This window comes from Manis pentadactyla, chromosome 13 (assembly GCF_030020395.1).
Source record: "Manis pentadactyla isolate mManPen7 chromosome 13, mManPen7.hap1, whole genome shotgun sequence".
NCBI lineage: Eukaryota > Metazoa > Chordata > Mammalia > Pholidota > Manidae > Manis > Manis pentadactyla.
The window spans coordinates 29829063-29846707 of record NC_080031.1 but is presented as its reverse complement, the minus strand read 5'-3'; the positions used below and the strand labels follow the sequence as shown (position 1 = coordinate 29846707).

At 37.5% G+C, this 17645-nt stretch overlaps 1 protein-coding gene across 1 annotated transcript; it reads left to right on the top strand.

Moving 5' to 3' along the window:
• The first annotated feature begins 5651 nt into the window (after nucleotides 1-5651).
• Nucleotides 5652-17396, top strand: LOC118921146 (macrophage metalloelastase-like). The gene is made up of 10 exons (XM_036902773.2): nucleotides 5652-5813; nucleotides 6689-6936; nucleotides 7460-7608; nucleotides 7697-7822; nucleotides 10558-10719; nucleotides 11235-11358; nucleotides 14428-14561; nucleotides 14911-15070; nucleotides 15778-15881; nucleotides 16794-17396. The coding sequence occupies exons 1-10, from the start codon at nucleotides 5709-5711 to the stop codon at nucleotides 16892-16894; spliced, it is 1413 nt and encodes a 470-aa protein (XP_036758668.2). The 5' UTR covers nucleotides 5652-5708; the 3' UTR covers nucleotides 16895-17396.
• Nucleotides 17397-17645: the final 249 nt, after the last annotated feature.

Sequence of the window (17645 nt, the reverse complement as noted above, 5' to 3'; positions counted from 1 at the left end):
AATATGCTCAGGGTCACAAATGCCGAGGCAAGACACACAGAGTTGGCTACCTTCTTGAGGTGAGCTGAAGGCAAAGAGAGAAATACAGGGAAAAATAATTCTGTAATTTAAAAATTATCTTGCTTCAGTCTTGAGGAGAACTGGGCAGATTCTCTCTGATTTGTTCTCCTTTCTGCAGCCATTGATTTGTTTTCTCTCCCGGTTGCTCTAACCCACCAATACAGGTGCTCAGCCTTTTGTGAGAATGGCACTGCTTTTTGCTGACTGAGACTAGCCTTCAAGGATCTAAATAATGTCTCTGAAATCCATATCTCTTGGGTTTATGGACATCTTCCAGAAGCTGTGCCTTTTATCAACCCTCTAGTGGGATACCATGTCAGACCAGGCAGAACTGGTGTCATAAGTCACTTACTGATCCAGCAACATAAAGGATAGGCTAAGACAGGACACACATTCTCAGTGGATGTGGTGTCACCCTTGAGGGGAGGAAAATTGGTCATTGGGAGCAAAAATAATCTTACATTTTTAGGTATGATGGACATATATGTATACAGTACATAAACAGATATATAGTTTGTCTCTGGTATTAAAATTTTATGGAGAGACTGTATAGAATGCCTCCTCATGGGGGACAGTAATGAAGGAAATGTGGAGAAGCACAGCTCTAGGTGTCACAAAAGAATCAACATGAACTGACAGGATGCTAATGGGGCAGGCTGAGTGCTGAGCAGCATCACACACTGTCTTATTTAATCCTCCGAATAGTCATTTATGGATGCGGAAAATGAACTTAAGTAACCTGCCCAAAGCCACACAGCCCATAGACAGCATAGCTGAGGTTTGAGGCTAAGTCCGCTTCCCAAGCCTTGCTCTTCTCATCAAACCAGGCTGCAGTAAAAAATCACTTCAGAGATACTTGAGTCATTATCTCTACCCTTGTTGCTGGAGAGCAAAAATGGGAAAATAAACAATTGACTAACAATACCTATGTGTGTGTCATTACATTATCTTTACCTTGCAATATACACAGAGAACATCTGCTTTGCATTTTATGTCTTAGTTTATAGTTGCTTGAAGAGGAGCCATTTGCTGGGGGAAGAAAACAGACAAGAAAAAGAACCATGGCGACCTCTGCCCTTCCTGCTCCCTCCCTCTGCTCCCTCTGGGCCACACCCGGTGTGGCTGCCCTCACTCCCAGACCGGTCGCAGTCCAGGCTTTTTTGCCAATGTTCTGCACCTTCCCCCTTGAGAAGACTCTCTCGGGTTTAGGGAACTCACGGACACAGTTTTGAGCTTAGCACTGGGTTGGAGGGCAACTGGTTCCTGACCAGTTCCTCTGACACTCTCTGCCTCCACAGCCAAGAGGCCACTCCATGTGGGGTCAAGTTCCCATTCATTCAGGAAGCAGGTGGAGGGGACTCCATGATCTGGCTCCACAAAGAACAGCAGCTCCTCTTGATGCTGTTTATGATTCCTTGCTGGGTACAGAGGTACTTGCAGTTGAAAACTGTCATTTAGGTTCACATTTCTTCTGGGTGGAAGAAGTTAGTTGGTGTAACCCAACCAGGGCACGACCAATACACAGGGACAGAGGTAATGGGAGAAGGCAAAGGATGAACATTTATTGTGGACCTATCATATGAAGCTAGGTGCTTTTAATGGATTATGCCACTTATTCTTTACCAAACCTTACTATTATCTCCATTTTATATATGAGGAAAATGAGGTGTGGAAAAATTAACTTGTTTAGGTCCACACAACTGGGTAGGGTGATCCTAAACATTCAGAGGTGCTCTGGGCCAATTCCTGGGGAGACCCGGCAGAAAGGCTTCTTAACAGCAGGCCCAGGGCAAGCAGGGTGCTGGTGCGCAGAAGGTGATTCTCCAGAGAGCACGCTGGTGTCCCCCTAGGGATCTGGATTCACTGACAACGTTCCTAGGACTGTCTGGTGACTCCTGGGCCCCCATAGCAGTAAAGGGGACATGCTGGCTTTAAGTAAAAAGATGAAGGTGTCATAGTATCATTTTTGTAGTATTTGCAGTATTGAGATACCCATAGGGAGAGAGAAATCTGAGGAAAAACCAATGTGACACATGACAAAATGTTGTGTGTTGAAGCAACAAGTCAGGACAGAGTCAGAGACCTCTCCTATGTCTCAGGCAATTCACTTCCTTTTTCGGGGCTCCAATTTCTTTATCCTTAAAAGGAGAAGGTTAGCTAGCTGAAGTTTTCTTCCTGCATGAACACACTGTTGGTGAAAGGGTCAGCTAAGAGATTTCTTTGAATATTTCAGGAGAATTTCTCTTTCTTGGTCCTTGCCAACAACCACGCTTCACTTTGCTGCAGGATCCTCGGGGATGACACATAACTAGCTGGGGAATTATACCAGGCACGCGCCTCCCAATGTCCTAGCGTCTGTCTCAGCAAGGAAACAATGCAACAAAGAAGCTTTGGACTAGAAAATCTGCCTTTTACTTGGGAAACTCCTATCAGCCCAAGTTGTCCCTCTTAGGAGGAATTTTGATCTCAGCTGCTTTCTTTACTTTCACAGACTTTCTTTCCTTTCTTTCCTTTCTTTATCCTTAAAAGGAGAAGGTTAGCTAGCTGAAGTTTTCTTCCTGCATGAACACACGTTGGTGAAAGGGTCAGCTATGTTGTTCTTCACCTAGAGCATTGCTGATGACCCTTTGATTCTCAGCTCCCTCAGTGCATCCCCTGGAAGCTACGTCTCTGCTGGGTTCCTCAACTTCCACTCTGAGCTTAGATCATAATCTTTTTGCAGCTCCTTCTACCACCGGACAGAGGTCTGCCACCCATTCTCATTCCCAATCTCTTTGAAGTGTCTTATCTACGAGTGCAGTAAAGGAAGGAAGATAGCAAATCATTGAACTTTTAAGGAAGTCTGGCATTAAGTTTAATCATTATAACAACTCTTTTAGTTTAATCATTGTAACAACTCTTGAGGTAGTTCCTATTATAATTCCAATTTTGCAAATGAAGAAATTAAGTCTTTAAGAGGTAACATTGGCTGGCAAGCATCACAAAATGATGGGGCTAAAATTCTGACTTCATTCTGACTTGACCCCAGAACATTCTGACTTGACCTCAGAATTTGACCCCAGAAGGTTACAATCACTGCAATGTCCTATGGTTGCCCAAATGGTCCTTGTCTACTCAAACCTGACCTATTTGGGGTATTTGGTGAACCAAGACCCAGAGACCATTAAAATTTGGGCATAGTTTTCTACTTTTAGAAACCTTCCTGTGAGGACATTTTTTCACTTCCTTTGTATATTGGGCAGCTTTTAACGTTTTATATATATTGCATCCTACATTTTCTAGACTTCCCGAAAGTCTTTCAAGAACTGGATTCCTTCCTGCTGTGATTAAAACAGGATCTTTTGTGCTTTCAGGGAGGTTCAGGAGTGCACAGTTGTGTAGTGACGGCCCCCACAAAGGAAGTTCACTACTAATGCTTTGTGGGCCCTATTCTCTAACGCAATTCATTCACACATATTTATTGAGCACCTACTGACTTCGAGGTAGTTTTAGGCACCACATACAAGTGGTGGACAACACAGACAGACCCTGCCCTCAAGGAGCTACATTCTGCTAGTGGAAAGACAGCCCCTCCCACATTTTTTGTTAAATCCCATTCTTCCTGCTTTCTAGCCAAACTGTTATACTCCTGTTATGACTATTGAATTAAAATCAATATATGAATATATTTAACTTATAATTCTTCCATGATATCTTCCTCTTTGTGAACCCTAGAGCCATGCCTGGTTGCAAACTTAGGATGCATATGCCCTCCTGTCAGGCCAAGGGGAAGGGAATGATACCCAGAGTCTGTGCTGATATACATAACACATTGCCTCATTTAGTCATCACAAGGCACAAAGAGGAAAAGGTTATTATCCTCATTTTCAAATGAAATGCCTGAAGGTCCTAGAGGTCAATTCACAGGTCTTGGAAAAGGTAGAGTTTGAAGGTGGGTGCCAGGTACAGTGTGGAGTGCCTTCTTTCCTTCCTATTTAAGAAGGGGATCATAAGCCATAAAAATGCTAAAGGAATTCATGGGAGAACATTTTTAAAAAGATAATCTTAAAATGGGAAGACCTTTCTAAGTAGGCAACAACCTAGAAGCCATTAAAGACCAGTGAATTCTACCATGTGGAAATATTTGTAAAATGTGCATAGGAAATCAACCATAAGTAAAGTCAAAACACAAATAATAAAATTAGAAAAATATTTTTAACTAACATCAAACAAAAATCTAGTTTCCCAAGTATATAAAGGGCTGTTGCAAGTCAATTAAAAAAATATAAAAGGATTGAACCTACATTTCATGAGATGGAAAAATAAGTGGCTCACTTTCATTTTTAATAAGAAAAATGCAAATTAAAACAACACCGAGATGTCCATTTTTAACTTACCAGGTTGGTTAAGTACAAAAAGTTTAATAATACACTGCTGGAATGTGTGTGGAGTAGTAGGTACTCTGATTTATTGTTATTGAGAGTATATATTGGCCCAATTGTTCTGTGAAGTACAATCAGCAATATTTAATAAAATTACAAGCACAAATACAAAAGAAAAAGCAAGAAAGGAATCATTTTCCTGGAGCCCCTTCCTCAGGGAAATGCTGGGAAACAACTGGCATTTCCTAGGCGTGGGAGGTGGGGCAGAGCAATGACTAAATCATAACACACCGTTTTGTGGCCCCATCCCCCCAACTCCACCAGACTGTTCATACAGAATCAGGAGGAGATCCACTGCTTGCACGTCTACCTTTGTGGTTTATTCCTCTTAAATGCTTTAAGTCTTCAAACATTCTCTAGTGACTGAGAGGCAAATTCTGCATTAATGGGACAACCAGGTCATGGTGAAGGAAGCTGAGCTGATAGGAAGATAGAAATTCCAGAGGCAAACTTTTCTTATAATTTAATGTAAGTTAAAAGTCAAAGTGTTGACCTTCATGCTGCTAACTTCAAACAATTTGGAAGGTAGGGAAACCTGCTGCTGGAGTCTCTTTACCCAGCTACACAGTTGAAATTATTAGGCCTCAGATCCTATGGCTAAAGATCCCACATTGCAGGAACAACACATCTAAGTCTGTACAACACATAGAACAAACATCAATGCATCACGATGTTATGAACTTTTCCTTGCTAAACATGAAATCTCTATATCACAGTCCTCTAGAGAGCTAGATTCAGCTTAGAGAGGATTCTTCTATCCTATCAAAAGGACTGTATTTGTCTACCTTTTTAAATTTAATTTTTTTTAAATAGCTTATTTCACCTATAATGAATATAAAGAAATTATTAGGGTAAAAATTCAGGCATTGATCTTTTAAAAATACACTTTCAAGTTTTAAAAAATATTTTAGGTGCTTAGATTTTCCTGTGTAATGGCTTATTTTGTAAAGGCAGGTAGAAGTGGGAGCTTATTTATTTTGAAATAATATACTCCTAGCTGTCTGAGTGATGAGTTCAATGCTAATTGATCCATTGTTGGTCCTAGATAAGACCATGCTTGTGTTTGCATGTTTGTGAGATAAATCAAAGGATGATATCAGCTGTGAGTCACTCAAAGGAGTTAATATTCACAGAGCCTGCCCCAAGAGCTATAAAAAGAGGGACATTTAAGGAACTTGTACTGAAAAGGAACAGGGTAAACTGGGATCAGCCACTCAGAAGTTTAGAATGAAGTTTATTCTACTAATACTGGTCCTGCAAGTCACAGCTTCTGGAGCTGTTCCCCTGACTACCTATAAGAGCCCTGAAGAAAATGACGTAGTATTTGCTCAAGTAAGTATTGACACTGTAGTATTTATCTAGCCTGGTTTTCAAAATTTATTACATTGATCATTTTAATCTTGAAAAGCATTAGCTGAAAACTTGGTTTAAGGGGCCATTTGCTTTTAACCCTGAATTTTTCTTTGCAAAGGAGAATGTAAGAAAAAGGTGTTGGTTTGAAGGAGTATTATAAAATTGGTGAGTGAACCCATTCCTTCTACTAAAATGCTTTGGCCAAAGAGTTTTAGTTCAAAATAACTGGAGCTCTACTTCTGCTATGCTGTTTACCATTAATAATTTAAGGCTGCTAATAATCTGGGATTTGAACAATGGCTTGATTCATGTAACCACTTCACGCTGCCACGATAATTTAAGAATACGCTATACCTTCACTCTTCGCAGATTTTTTGTGAGCTTTCTTTTTTTTTTAAAAAAAAGATATTTTTCATGTCTTTTCTCTAATTATATGAGTTTGTATGACCTCCCCATTTCCTAAGTCTATCTTAACTTTGAATTTGTTGTAAGTTATCCACTGTTTTAAGCTTTGGATTTTTAAGCAAGAAATTTTTACCCAACTTATATTAATAATCTATCCTGACAATAAAGGTTTGCCATGATTTGTTAGATGTTGAAATAGATTTCAAAGAGTAGAAACAAGTTTGAAGAGGTAGAGACATAAAGGTGTTTTCAGTGGGCTTCTAGGAATCAAGTTTGTTATTAGTTTATGACACATATTTGACAGCACAGAAAATTAAGAATTTTTTTCATTATAGTTAATTGTCTGATATCTGATTCAAAAGCAGTAGTGTACAGTTGAGTCAGATATACAGAGTTCCAGCAGAAACCTTTCCATGTATAATAATGAATTACTAACTGATGCTTCCCAGAGGTACTTGGCAAACTTTTATGACCTTGAGATGGAGAAAATTCCAATGACAAGGATGAAAGACAATAGTAACGACATGGAGAATAAAATTCAGGAAATGCAGCAGTTCTTCAGGCTACAAGTGACTGGGAAACTGGACACACCTACTCTGGACGTGATGCACACACCTCGATGCGGAGTGCCTGATGTCCACCATTTCAAGAGAGTATCAGGGGGGCCAGTGTGGAAGAAACGTTTTATCACCTACAGGTAACATTCGAGCTATGGACTAGGTCTGACTTCTAGACACCTGAATTACTTACATATAGCCCTAAATCCAAGTCCTGTGTTAAAATTCATTTTCTTTAGAAGTGGGGATTCTCACTTAAGGGTGAGTTGTTTGGTTTGCCAGTCCAGAGCAGAGTAGGAAGACTGCAAATAAAAGGAGAATGAAGCTAAACCTACACTATATAAGAGACAGGAGAAAGTTATAGAATAGCCAAGATGGGTAAATGCAGAAGTCTGGGAGCAGGGACAAAGGTATAAGGTTCTATGAATGTACATTCTTCACAATGATGACCTATAAACCATGAATGAGAAGAAATCAAATTATATCTAAGGAATGATAAATGATAAATGTTTCTTTAGCTACTGAAGCATTTTTTCTTTATCTGGACTGTTGATTTATGAAATGATTCGTTCTCCACTGAAGCTAGCAGAAATGAAGTATAATAATAAGACAGTTAACACTTGGTTTCCATATATTTTTCTCTTTTTGATTTTGTTGGTAAAGAATCAATAATTACACTCCTGACATGAAGCGTGAAGATGTTGACTATTCCATCCAGAAAGCTTTTCAAGTATGGAGCAATGTGACACCCCTGAAATTCAAAAGAATTTATGCTGGCATTGCTGACATTATGATACGTTTTGCACTTGGAGGTAGAGAACTTGGGCTTACTTCATCTTTATCATTTGTCATGACCTATAGAATGTATCGAAGGGCTAATTTTCTTTCATTTTTAAAAAGCTCATGGAGACTCAAGTCCTTTTGATGGCAGAGGAGGAGTCATAGCCCACGCTTACGGGCCTGGACCAGGCATTGGAGGGGACGCACATTTTGATGAGGCTGAAATCTGGACTAAATACTACAAAGGTGGGCAAATAAACCAAACTACAAAAATACCCTAACAAATTCTAAATTATGTTCCAATTTTGAAAGGCTTCACTCTAAGAAAAGATTATAGGACAGGGAAATTTGTTCTGATTATAATTTCACCACTAAATAAAATGTAACAATTTGTCTGAATTTCACTCCCCAAAAATTGAGTATATTGGACTAGATTATCTCAAAGATCAGTTATAAGACTCCAAAGATGAGCCAGTTTGTCAGTATACACTCAGGAACCTTAAGAACCACAGTATGAGAAGGTAAAAGCTATTATTTAGGTGATCCGTTTTTGACAGTGCAATCCATAAACTCCAGCAAACACAGCTATTATTTCTGTGTATGCCAACAAACCTAAGATAGGGTGGCCATTTGCATGATCCAATGTATTCCTAGCTTCATAGTGACACAGAAAGATGAAATTTTATTACACAGAATTTATGAAGAAACACAAGGTTATATGGTCATGTCTCTTGTGATTCTGGGATAAAAATTTCAAAACACCCAATTTATTATTTAATAATACCTTGTTTGAATTTACAGATGGGCTATAAGTCATCATCCCTTTCAGATAGTTGAGTGATGGGGATAACTAGCTTTCCCTGTTTGGAAGAATGACTATTCACTGGACAATTCCAGCCATTGTATCAGAAGCCTTTCTGATCTTTCTATTTGAAAATTCTAGATTATATGACTGACTCACACAGAAAGTAAATGGAGAGAAAGTTATCAAGAACATGCTGTACTCAACATCCCCTCTGTCTGGCTGATGTTGCACACATTTGAAAACTATATTTTGTAGGCCAGACAGGCTGTTTGTTTTAATCTGGCCTAATGCTTATAAAATTGTTGATTCAGAAGAGAACTTCAGCATTGTCAAGATATAGGATTAAAACCTTGCTCAGTTGCAGTCCTCAACTAGACATGTTAAATTTGCCCAGATATCCAAAGTTATTTGGGACTTATAATCTTTTCATCTGACATGGGAAATTTAGTTGCCCTTAACAAAATGTTTTGGAACTCTAAAGAACCTTAGAAAAATCATTTAATACAGATCTTTATAAATAGAGGAAATTGATACCATGAAAAGTTTAGTAGCTAGCTGGTGGAAAAGGTGGGGCCAGCACATTTCCTAGCTCTTATCTTAACCCAGTGTGTACTTTCTACCTGTCCACGTTGCCTTATTTTTAATTGGCTCAATTCTATGCTTTCAAAAAGCTGAGTGACTTATGAAAATTACACTTAGCCTAAGTTTTACAGTAAACTAGATGAACAATTAGATGGTTACTGATCTCTATTATGGTGTTAGGTGATGGGGGTGTTTGGACAGAGATGAAAATGGCGCAGTCCTACCCTGGAAGAGTACACAATCTAGTGGGAACAGGACATAAACAAAAATCCATTATTTTGAGATGAGGGCCAGTGGTGGTCTTTGGTACAAAGTATTATAGGAAACAGGAATAGGATAAATTTAGGCTTAGGCCAAATTATAAAAGGCTTTGTTTATTCTTCCCTGTCTTAGGCAGAGTGTAGAGAATGCCAGTCTTTGCTTCTTTCTCATAATTTGAGAGAAGTGAAAGCATCTCTGAGTTAGTTGCTGAACCCTATTGTTAGAGGAGGTGCTTGGAGTGTCTCTGCTCCTAGACACCCACAAGGCAGAGAGGCAGACTTTGTTCACACTTGGGTACTGAGAGTATTTCAAGGCTGGGCTCTGTGGCTAAGTGATTTGTGAACTGGCCAAGTCTGTTCTTCTGAGATTCAGTTTTGCCATAGAAAAAGAGAGGCAGAAATGAAGGCATTAGACTAGAACACAGATTAAAAAAAAAGAACAGTCTGGAGTTATTCAAATCTTCCAAGAATTAAGAAATTTGAGAGAATAGATACATCCCCTCTCTGTTACCTACAAAAGTGCATCCTCCAGCACATACAGAAAAAAAATGAACAGGCATGATTATAACTTGATGATGTAACTGTGCAAATTATAAGCACAATCTCTTTGATTTCATTCAGAATCATGTATAGTAAAAGGTTTAGAGTCAAACTTGGATTTGAATCTTTGTTCAAGCACTTAATTTGATCAGTTAATTTTGCTGATACTGTGTCCACATCTGTCAATAGAGAGCATGGTGGCTTCCTTTCAGTTGTATAAGAAATTGACACAATGTGGTACATTTCTCAGTGACTCACAGTACCTGAAGCTTAATATGGCCTTATACTAGGATTTAGTAAAAGATTACCAGAGATTTTTCTATATCCACTGAAGCCCTGATCATGAGTAAATGCAGAATCAAGTGGGGTTGATTTAGAATCAGTGAGAGCTATTCAACATGGCTATGAGTTATTCTAGAAATTTTCACAACAGAATATATTTAATTTGTCTACTAATGCAATGATCCTTAACCAGAGAGAATTTTACCCCAAAAGGGATATGTGGCAATGTGTGGAGACACTTTTTGGTTGACAAAACTGTAGGGGGGTTTGCTTCTTGAATTTAATGTCAAAACCAGATATTTTTAAACATCTATAGTGCACAGGACAGCCCTGACAACAATTATCTGCCTATAATGTCAATAGTGCCAAGGTTGAAAACCCCTGTGCAAGAGGGAGAGGAAATAAGTAAAGGATTCCCAAATATTCCCTTCTGTTATATCAGATTTCAGTGGTGTCAGTGTCCTCTAGATGTTTCACTACTCTTTTCCCTACTTTGCTTGGTTTCCTCTTAGGCACAAACTTGTTCCTAGTTGCTGTTCACGAACTTGGCCATTCCTTGGGTCTTGGCCATTCCAATGACCCAAAAGCCATAATGTTCCCTACCTACCGTTACGTTAACCCCAACACATTTCGCCTCTCTGCGGATGACGTACGTGGCATTCAGTCTCTCTATGGTGAGTCAAATATTGTTACCGTTTTTGCCTTATAAAGATACTCTTCTCTTTTGTGAGTCCCATGAAAACCCTGTGAGGTAGGTAGCACAGATATTTTCTTCAACTTACAGATGAGCAAAAGAGACCTAGTATGTTAATGTCAGAGCATTAAGAAGTTTGTTCTTTCTATCCAACATGCCATTGTCTACTTGAGAAGGTGTGCAAAGAAATAACCTCACTGGAACAACCAGGGTGATCACATTTTTCTCTTCCATGATGTTGCAACCACATGGGGGAAAAAATCTTTATTATATGCTTCCTAAGAATATTATAGAAAGCTTAAATTGTTTTTAATGCATTTTTCATTAAGAAAAATTGAATGTTTAAAAAATGTTTCTTCCTCTTGGGCCATCATGTCATTATTTGTAAGAGTTCAAATTAGGTGGGAAACAAGCAATGAGGTTATTTCTATAATATATAATGGGAGCTAAAATACAGATTTTTTTTTCTAATGTTTCTTGAAATGTATTTTTCAGGGCATCCAGTAAAGAACCAACCCTTGTCAAATCCTGACAATACAGAATCAACTACCTGTGACTCCAGTTTGAGTTTTGATGCTGTCACTACAGTAGGAAATAAAATATATTTTTTTAAAGACAGGTAGGATCTTCTTCTTCATATCTTCATGTCTCACAATACTAAGGGTTCTGTCCTTAGACTTCTTTTTTTTTTGTCAGAGAATAGTGGAAAAGGAAGTAGACGAAAATTGTGAGTAGGAAGTTGGACATGAGTCTGAAGTGGAGAGAGCTTGTAGATTTTGAAGCAAGAGAGCAGTGTGATTATACTTGTGTTTTAACTAGAAAATCGGTGTGTAAAAGATGGATTTGCAGTAGGAATCCGGGTTGGTGAAAAATAAGACAGGAAGCAAAGAAGACAAACTATTTTAATCATAGATTAAAATGGTGAAGCCTGGAGTTGAAGCTCTGACAAAATACCTATTTAAAAGATTTGATCCTTGATTATAAAGAAGAGAATTCTAGGATGACTTATTGTATTTGTCTTAGAAAACAGATTGAAGCAGATATTAGAAGGATAGGGGAGTGGAGAAGATTAGCATTGGGTAGGGAAGACAAACACTCTCCATATTTTTAAACTAAAGTATAACTGACCTACAATATTGTATTAGCTTCATTTGTGCAACATAGTAATTCAGTATTTACATACATTATGAAACGGTCACCACAATAAGTCTAATTACCATCTGTCTCTATACAAAGTCGCTACAATATTATTGCCTATATTTCCTGTGTAGTACATGACATCTCCATGTCTTATTAATTTTAGAACTGGAAGACGGTACCTCTTAATTCCCTTCACCTATTTTGTCTGTCCCCCACACACCTTCCCTTATGACAACTACCAGTTTGTTCTCTGTATCTGTAAGTCTGTTTCTGTTGTTTGTTCATTTGTTTTGTTTTACGTTTTTTGATTCCACATATAAGTAAAATTATGCAGTATTTGTCTTTGTCTTGCTTTAATTAGTGTAATACCCTTGCGGTCCATCCATGTTGCTGCAAATGGCAAGATTTCATTATTTTTATGGCTGAGTAATATTCATTGTGTGTGAGTGTGTGTGTGTGTGTGTGTGTGTGTGTGTACCACAATTTCTTTTCCCATTATCTATCGATGGACACTTAGATTGCTTCCATATCTTGGCTATTGTAAATAATGCTTCAATAAGCATAGGGATGCATATATCTTTTTGAATTTTTTTTCCTTTGGGTAAATATCCAGAAGTATAATTTCCAAATTGTACGGTAGTTCTATTTTTAATTTTTTGAGGAACCTTCTAGTGCTTTCCATAGTGCCCAAACTAATTTACCTTCCCACCAACAGTGCGCAAGAATTGCCTTTTTTCCACATCCTTGTCAACATTTATTTCTTGTCTTTTTAACACTAGCCATTCTGACTGGTGTGAAGTGATATCTCACTGGGGTTTGATTTGCATTTCCCAGTTGATTAGTGATATTGAACATCTTTTTAGGTGTCTATTGGCCATTTGTATGTCTTCTTTGGAAAATGTCTATTCAGCCCTCTGCCCATTTTTAAATAAGATTATTTGTTGTTTTCATGTATTTTGGATATTAACCCCTTTTTGAATGGATCATTTGCAAATATCTTCTTTTATTCAGTAGGTTGCCTTTTCATCTTGTTAACAGCTTCCTTTTCCATGTAGAAGCTTTTTAGCTTGATATAGTCCCACTCATTTATTTTTGCTTTTGCTTCTCTTGCCTGAGGAGACATACCCAGAAAAAAAATTACAAGACCAGTGTCAAAGAGTTTACTGCTTATGTTTTCTTCTAGGAATTTTATGATTTTAGGTTGTGCATTTAGGTTTCTAATCCAGTTTATTTTTTAATGCACTGTTGAATTAGGCTTGCTAACATTTTGTTGAGGATTTTTGCATCTATTAGAGATATTGGTCTTCATCAGAGGTATTTGTCTGTAATTTTCTTTTTTGGTTGTGTCTTTGCCTGGTTTTGGCATCTGGGTAATACTGACCTCATAGAATGAGTTTGGGAGCACCCCTTCCACCTCAATATTTTGGAATAGTTTAAGAAGTATAGATATTAACTCTTCTTTATATGTTTGGTATAATTCTCTTGTGAAACCATCAGGCCTGGACTTTTGTTTTGAGGAGTGTTTTTATTACTGATTCAATTTCATTACTAGTTATTGGTCTGTTCAGATTTTCTATCACTTCCTAATGCAGACTTGGAACACTGTATGCTTCTAGAAATTTGCCCATTTCCTCTGGGTTGTCTTGTTTGCTGGCATATAATTGTTCATAGCAGTCTCTAATGATCCTTGCTATTCCTGTGGTATTGCTTGTGACCTCCCTTTTATTTCTCATTTTATTTGGGCTCTCTCTCTTTTTTTCTTGATGAATCTGACTAAAGATTTATAAATTTTGCTCATCTTTTCAAAGAATAAGCTCTGAATTTTACTAATATTTTCTCTTTGTCTTTATTTCATTTATTTCTGCTCTGATCTTTATTATTTCTTTCCTTGTACTAAATTTGTACTTTGTTATTCTCTTTCTAGTTCCTTTAAGTGTAAGATTAGATTGTTTACTTGAGATTTTTCTTGTTTCTTAAGATGGGCTTGTATCAGTATAAACCTCCCTCTTTGAAACTGCCTTGACTGCGGCCCATAGATTTTGGAACATTGTGTTTTCATTTTCACTTTCATTTGCATCAGGTATTTTTTCATTTCTGTTTGATTTTTTTTCCTTGATCTGTTGGTTGTTTAGTAGTATGTGGTTTAGTTTCCACATTTGTGGTTTTCTTTCAGTTTTCTTCTTGAAATTGATTTCTTGTTTCATTACTCTCAATTTCTGAGATTTAAAAACTGAGATACTTAAGCATAAGTGACTTCCTTTATTTAGATTGCAAAACTGGTGAATAGATTGTGGGGGCAGACTAGAATGTAATCCCTTCATTTAAGCACCAAGGCATTCCCATATATTGATTTGACTGTTAAAATTATTGTTATTATCAAAGAGTTGATTAAGACATTTTCTTGTGGTGCTCCTACAAAGACATCCATGGAACAGAATGTGAAGATAATAGAAGGAAATACTAAATCATTTTATAGATCCTTCTCACTCACAATTCATTGTTTTAAGTCTATAGTGATTTTTAACATGTGTTAAATGTTTTTCATCAGGTTCGTCTGGTGGAAGATTCCAGAGAGTCCAAAGAGCAATGTTAGTCTAATTTCTTCCTTGTGGCCAACATTACCATCTGGCATTCAAGCTGCTTATGAAATTAGAGCCAGAAATAAAGTTTTTGTTTTTAAAGGTAATTCCAATGTAAAGTTTTGGTACTGAGTCAACTTTAGGGAAGAAACTTAATAAGGAAATACTACTGATTTTTATAAACATAAACCAAAAAGGTACTCCAATTTTATTAATGGATCTGAACTATAAGCTCAAATAGGTAATAATAAAACTTTCAGGAAAAGTTTGAAAAATATGAGATAATAGTACTTGAAAAATACACAGAACCATAGGAGGTAGACCATGTTTAAGAAAACAAGAAGCTATACAGTTTGGAACTGTGGGTAAAGAATGAGGTTTGTAGTGAGTAACTATTTCTATTACTTTTTCTATATGATTTCATACAATCATCATTTTCTTTGTCTTCACAGATGATAAGTACTGGTTAATCAGCGATTTAAGACCACAGCCCAAGTATCCCAAGAGCATACATTCTCTGGGCTTTCCTGACTTTGTGAAAAAAATTGATGCAGCTGTTTTTAACCCACTTCACTATAAGACCTACTTCTTTGTAGATAATCAATATTGGAGGTGAGCTTTCATGATTGGCAATTTGACCCCTAAGATATGTGAAACAGTCAGAGAGTGGGGTTTCCAGAAGATAGTTTTTCTATGCATATTCTCAAAGATCCTTGACGTTCCTGGGAGAGAAAACAAGAGAATAAAGGACAGGAATAGTTATTGTCAAAGTAGTTCTTTATCTGGACTTTTAGGTTTTGATTTATGAGATAACACAATTTTTTAAAGGAATGCTTTAAATAAAATGTAATGCTATTAACAATAGTGGAAACACATAGAAAAATAGTGCTATAGATATTTGCACAGTCAGTGTGGAGGATATACAGATTTTCAGATCCTTTCCATAACCATTGGACCCAAGAAGACAAACTAAGGAAAGCATTCTTTGAGTGACAGCAAATCCTGCAGGGTCTTCAGTAACAGGAAGTGAGACAGTCAGACCCCAGACAGGGCTGGGCACTGGCTGAAGTGCTGTAGAGAGGTGAGAAAAGTGCTTGATTAGCAGTCAGGAAGCCTGGGGTTGAATCCTACAGGACCCCGAGTACATCTGTGAACTGTTTAGGTTTTTGGCTTTCTTATCAGCGCAGTTTAAACCCTCTCATGAAGAGCCTTTCAGGAGAGAATACGGTGGTTTCCCTGGTTCATGTAATGAAATATCAAGATTTATGTGATGAAATCCGTTTTCTGATGGAGTTCCTGCTGGTTATTTCCTTGCTTAGGTATGATGAAAAGAAACAATTAATGGACCCTGGTTATCCTAAACTGATTACCACACACTTGCCAGAAACTGGGCCTAAAATTGATGCAGCCTTCTATTATAACAGTAAGTAGATTAGGAAGTTGTGAAGATACTGGAAATTCCTTTGTAAAACACTGAACTGATTATAAAGCCTCCAAGATCAAAGAATAGGATCTGAGTTAGAAAAACAGGACTCTGAAGTTTTCCACAGGGCCACAGAGGGAAAACTCACAAATCTGTACTTGGCTCAAGTAGGTGGGCCAGAAGAATGAGCAAGGTAGGCCCGGTGGTGCTTCTGTAGGGTGGTCCAGCACGTGGGGGCATGTGACTGCTGCCACTTCCATGTGTCTTGAGTCTCTGGAATTTCCAGACACATCAAGCTGCAGAGTGTACGAATGAGCATATAGAAGCCCAGAGTCAAGCAAACTAGTTTCTCACGTGTTTTTGTACCTTGTGTTCACCTTCCTTTCAGCCCCTTCCATCCTTCACGGGCCTCTGTGGCCTGGGGCTGAGGGTGGGATAAGAGAAGCTTGAGTTTGTTTGAGTTTGTGATGCCTTCAAGCAAAGTCAGCCTACGCAGCATTGTTTGACTGGGCTAAGATACTTCATTTTTTATTCCTATCCCCATGTGTTTTTTTCACTTTTGAATCAAAGCCTCTGCATGCCCTACCTAGGCCTAAATCTCCTCTCTCCCCATCTACGTTCTCCACCTGGAGTGTTCCTTTCAAAAACATTTGCATCTTAATAGTCCCTTTAAGACCAAACAACCATATCAATAAAATTAATGAGGAAATTTAATGATGAAAGGATACAACAGACAGCTAGCTATCTGGGGATAGCATACCCAGTCAAAACACCCAATATTTATATTCTTGAATCAGACATTGTCTAATCTAGACCCTCAATAAAAATAGAGATCGATGCTCTCTCTCTCTCTCTCTTTTTTTAAGAGCTACAAGCAGAGATTTAAAGTATTCAATTTGTTTTCATTCTTAGGACACTACTATTTCTTCCAAGGATCGAACATACTTGAATATGATGCCGCATCCCTTCATGTCACCAGAAGGCTGAAAAGCAGTATCATGTTAGGTTGTTAGGAATGGAATAACAAGTGCTGTTTGTTAAATCACTTCGGTTTAATAAGTATTTATTACATACTTGCTATATGCCCAGTGTACCGTTACATAGATGTATCATAAAATCTATAAGCTATAGATGAATGATTCTATAGATAAATGATTATCCAAAACATGTAAGACTTTGCAATTTTGGAAATCATCATTTTTACTTGATTCAATAATTAAGTTTGAAAATGGATTCCTTCAAAGGCCAAGAGAACATCTTGGTTCCTAACATCCTTGGACTGAGGAATTATAATTACTTCTCTGGCTTAGTCAAAATTAAGAACCAATAAGTGTCTTTGACCATTAAATGTTTCAACAAGGGTATCACTAATTCTTTTGGAGTAAAAACAGAATATATCTAGAACTTTAAAAATTATAATTAATGTGAGTAATATGTAAGTAAATTATATAATCATGGTGGTAATTTTATTCTATTGTCAGTTTTGACATATTTAAAAAGTACATATATGTATTTTTTTGCTCAAATAAAACCTTTGAAAGAAAGTGCTTGGATTTTAAGATTTTTTTTATAAAGAAAGAATGTGTATTTTGAAAATAATTCTGGATCTACTACTAAGTAAAAGAGTCTGTATGTGATTAGAAAGGGGTGATTAGAAATATGGCATCTGGGAGAAGGAGAAGATTATATTTGCTTTGGCCACTTGTTTAAGGCCACCTAAACCCTTGGTCTCAAGTCAAGAAAACATTATCCAGGCTACATATG